Source organism: Microtus ochrogaster, chromosome 1 (genome assembly GCF_000317375.1).
Source record: "Microtus ochrogaster isolate Prairie Vole_2 chromosome 1, MicOch1.0, whole genome shotgun sequence".
Taxonomy (NCBI): domain Eukaryota; kingdom Metazoa; phylum Chordata; class Mammalia; order Rodentia; family Cricetidae; genus Microtus; species Microtus ochrogaster.
In genome coordinates this window covers 5,879,707-5,882,963 of record NC_022009.1, presented here as the reverse complement: position 1 = coordinate 5,882,963, position 3,257 = coordinate 5,879,707, and the positions used below count along the sequence as shown (strand labels likewise).

The 3,257-nt window shown below is 56.2% G+C and overlaps 1 protein-coding gene across 4 annotated transcripts in view; it reads left to right on the top strand.

The window, feature by feature from the left end:
- The first annotated feature begins 1,059 nt into the window (after positions 1-1,059).
- The window catches only part of Mdga2 (MAM domain containing glycosylphosphatidylinositol anchor 2), a 733,616-nt gene continuing 731,418 nt past the window's right edge, over positions 1,060-3,257 (top strand). For all 4 annotated transcript variants that reach the window (XR_003376942.1, XR_003376941.1, XM_026779216.1 and 1 more), the window contains exon 1: positions 1,060-1,379. Coding sequence is in view for 2 of the 4 variants with exons in the window: in XM_026779216.1 (XP_026635017.1) it covers positions 1,307-1,379 (73 nt within the window). In the remaining 2 variants the exon portion in view is untranslated. The remainder of the gene's footprint in view (positions 1,380-3,257) is intronic.

Genomic DNA, 3,257 nt, shown 5'->3' with positions numbered 1-3,257 from the left:
CCTCCGCCCAGCTCGGGCATCTCTGCCGCAACTGCGGCCCGAGAGGTAGCCACGCAGCTGGGGTGCCCTCAGCGGGCGGCCGTTCCTCCGTTCTGCTCTGGATGCCAACACTCCGGTAGCGCGGGTGGGGAAGCCCTTCTGCGGCTCTCCGGTCTAAACTCCCGCCAGTCCCGACCGCCCCCACCCCCTCCACTTGGCGGGGGCGGCACGGAAACGAAGAGGACGCTCGGTACGGGTGGGCACGCGTGGACGGTGTGCGGATCTGCTCTTCGCTCGGCGTCTTTCCTCTCCTACAAGTGGCGGTGCTCGGACTCTGTTCTTAGCTCCGTGGATCGGTGCTGCAGGCAGGAGCACCCTTTTCGCTGGCGCGGCGCTCAAGGCTGTTGGGGAGAGCCGTGGTGGTGGCAGCAGCGGCTGAGGCTGGTGCCTGGCGAGCTCCAGACGGGCACTCCGCTCCCGCCTGGACCCTTTCGCCCTCCTCTCTCCTCCTCCTCTCCCTCCTCCCCATCCCCCGTTTCCCACTCCTCCTCTTCCTCCTCCTCCTCTTCCTCTCCCCACTCGGCGATGCGAGTCTGTGTCGTGTAACAGGATTGGCGTTGCAATGGCAACTGATGGAATGGGGGAAGGCAAGACAGCAGGGCTGGGGGCTCCGGACTGCGGGCGGGCGAGCCGCTGCCGCCGCTTGACGCTCCTCTGGGGACCTTCGCGAGTTACTTTGTAAAGGCGAACCCGGTCGAGGGAGCCCCGCTTCGTGGCCGGGTCAGAGGCCACTTCCTGCTCCTCTGGCTGTCCAGCGCGGTTTGCATCGCGCGGCGCCCCCGGGGCCCCTGCCTGTGCCCACCGCTTGCCCGCGCTGGGAACCCGGAGCCGCTTCCCCGAAGAACACTTCTCCTCGCAGCTCTGCTTCCCATCACCGCCCCCTGCTCCTCCCCGGCGTCTGCGATTTTCCCAGGCGCCCGGTGTGAGTGCGGCTTGCGTGTGAGTGCGTGTATCGGGGTATTGTGTAGTGGGAGTGTGTTCGCGCGTGTACTTGTGTGTGTGTGCGTGTGTGTGCTTGTAGTGTGTGTGTGTGTGTGTGTGTGTGTGTGTGTGTATGTGCATGAGTGTGGGGTGTGTGGGGCTCCAGCGCTCTGCTCGCGGCCGCCGCCAAGGAAGGACAGACGGACGGGGCTTCCTTCCATCGGGAGCAGTTCCTGAGCACCTCATCTCGGCCCGGGCACAAGTGGAGCGCGCCTGACTGGCCGCTGGCCTCCGGAAGGTTCCACTGCGTCCCCCTTGGGCTGGATATGTTTATGTTCACGTGAAGATGGATTTAGTGTACGGTCTCGTGTGGCTGCTGACAGTCCTCCTGGAGGGGATCTCTGGCCAAGGAGTGTACGGTGAGTGGAATCGCGATGCTATCGTGACCTTGTGATTCCTAGGCAAGATAGGCTGCTGAGCTAAGATGCACGACTCGCTCCGTTCTGGGGCCCCTCCTGGCGTGGCATTTGATTTACACTTCATCACGTTATTGGGAGCTGGAAGGAGGCAGCGAGCGCGCTGCGGATTGGGCTGTGAGCGGCTCCCCAGGCTCCTCGACTGGGGTTCTGAGTTGGGTCGGGCCAACAGCTTTGCACTCGCGGGAACTAGTGGCTTTGCACTTGATTTATTCCCGCGGGGGAACATGGGCTCTTGCAGTCTTGGAATTAATAATGGTTTGGCTGCTTGCAAGCCGCGGTGTCACTGCCATGGTTTCCCCTAAATGGAACCTTGGAATGTGACCCTCTTGGGTCCCTTTCACATTCCCATCCCTTAATGCCTGGGAAGTCCCTCTCCCTGCAGGTGCTTTCTTCCTTTCCACGTTTTTACCCTTAAAAAAAAAAGAACTCTTTCCCCTTTTCTGGGAATGCCTACAGGACTTGCTTTTCTGGCTCAGAAAATGGGGTGACAGTTGAGTTGTATTCTGCACCAGCAGTTGCCATGAGCACTGACTTGGGGAGGGGAAATAGCAGGCAAGAGCCTCAGTGCCAGACACAATTAAGGGACATGTTTGTGTGAATGGATGAGCAAATGCATGAATGAACCGAAGATGAAGTCCGCGCGTCTCTGCTACGGGGCAGGACACCACTCTCTACAACCAGAACAAAATCTCAGCTTCAGAAAGCCCCGATCCAAGAGACTTGGGACCTAGGAAGGGCGAAGGGTGAGCTTATTAATTGGAAGGCTTTTGAAGTGCTCCCAAACAAATCCCGGTTCCTTTGCCTGTCAGCAGTTGGCACTCTTGTGTTTAGTCACCTAAGACTCTGACTCTCTCTTTCTCTCCCTCCCTCTCTCCTTCTCTCTCTCTCACCCACATCTCTCATGTTTTTCTTGGCTGGCTATAGTAAATTGGAATTAGCCTTATCTTCTGGGACAAGCTGACAATGCCCTAATACAAAAGGAACTTTTGTATTCTCAAGATATATATATATTTCAAGGATACAATGAAAAAAGGGAAGATTTAGAGGACAAAGCAGGCCCAGACTCCGTCATAACACACACCCTCATGTACTCAGAAAATGCATGGAAAACTCATGCTTCTGTATTGCCTTAGACTCATTTTAGGCTAGGTCAGTAACTACCTGGGGCAAAAACCATGAGGATCTGTGGAAATGCCGGCAATTTCCCTTCGTTCTCCGGAACTCCAGAACTGCCTGCAGAGTGGTTACTGGAACCATGGACTTGAAGTCCTCAAACTCCTTGAGAACCCTATAGTGTGCAGTGGGTGGATGTGTGCAGCAGAAACCAATGAGCCCTTACTTTCTCCTCTGTCTTCCATCTTGGGCAAACAGCTACATAGTGTGTGGCTGGGGTGCAGGGGGCAAAAAGGGGTGATCCTCAGCTGAGGGCTTTAGTTCTTCCTGTTGCCACTCCCTTTCTTGTCTTCCTAGTTTTCTTCTAGGCTAGAGTCAAATCCTTTCTTGACTTTCTCCCACCTCTGAGCACCTTCATGTCCCCTGCTCTCCACTTTCTCCTTGCCAAATCAAAGCCACTTCTCTCGCTGAAGCAGAGTCCCTAGCAAACATGGTGGTCAGTGTTGGCTTTGGTGAGTTTAAATGTAGGAAAGAGATAGCCAATTTCCGCAACACTTGACTGGCACCAGCGGGCGGGGCCTGAAGAGAACTGGGACTCACTTAGAGTTCTTTTAAGGACTCTGCTACACTCTCTCTTGCCCTGAGAAGGGGAGAGAGAGAGAGAGAGAGAGAGAGAGAGAGAGAGAGAGAGAGAGAGGAGAGAGA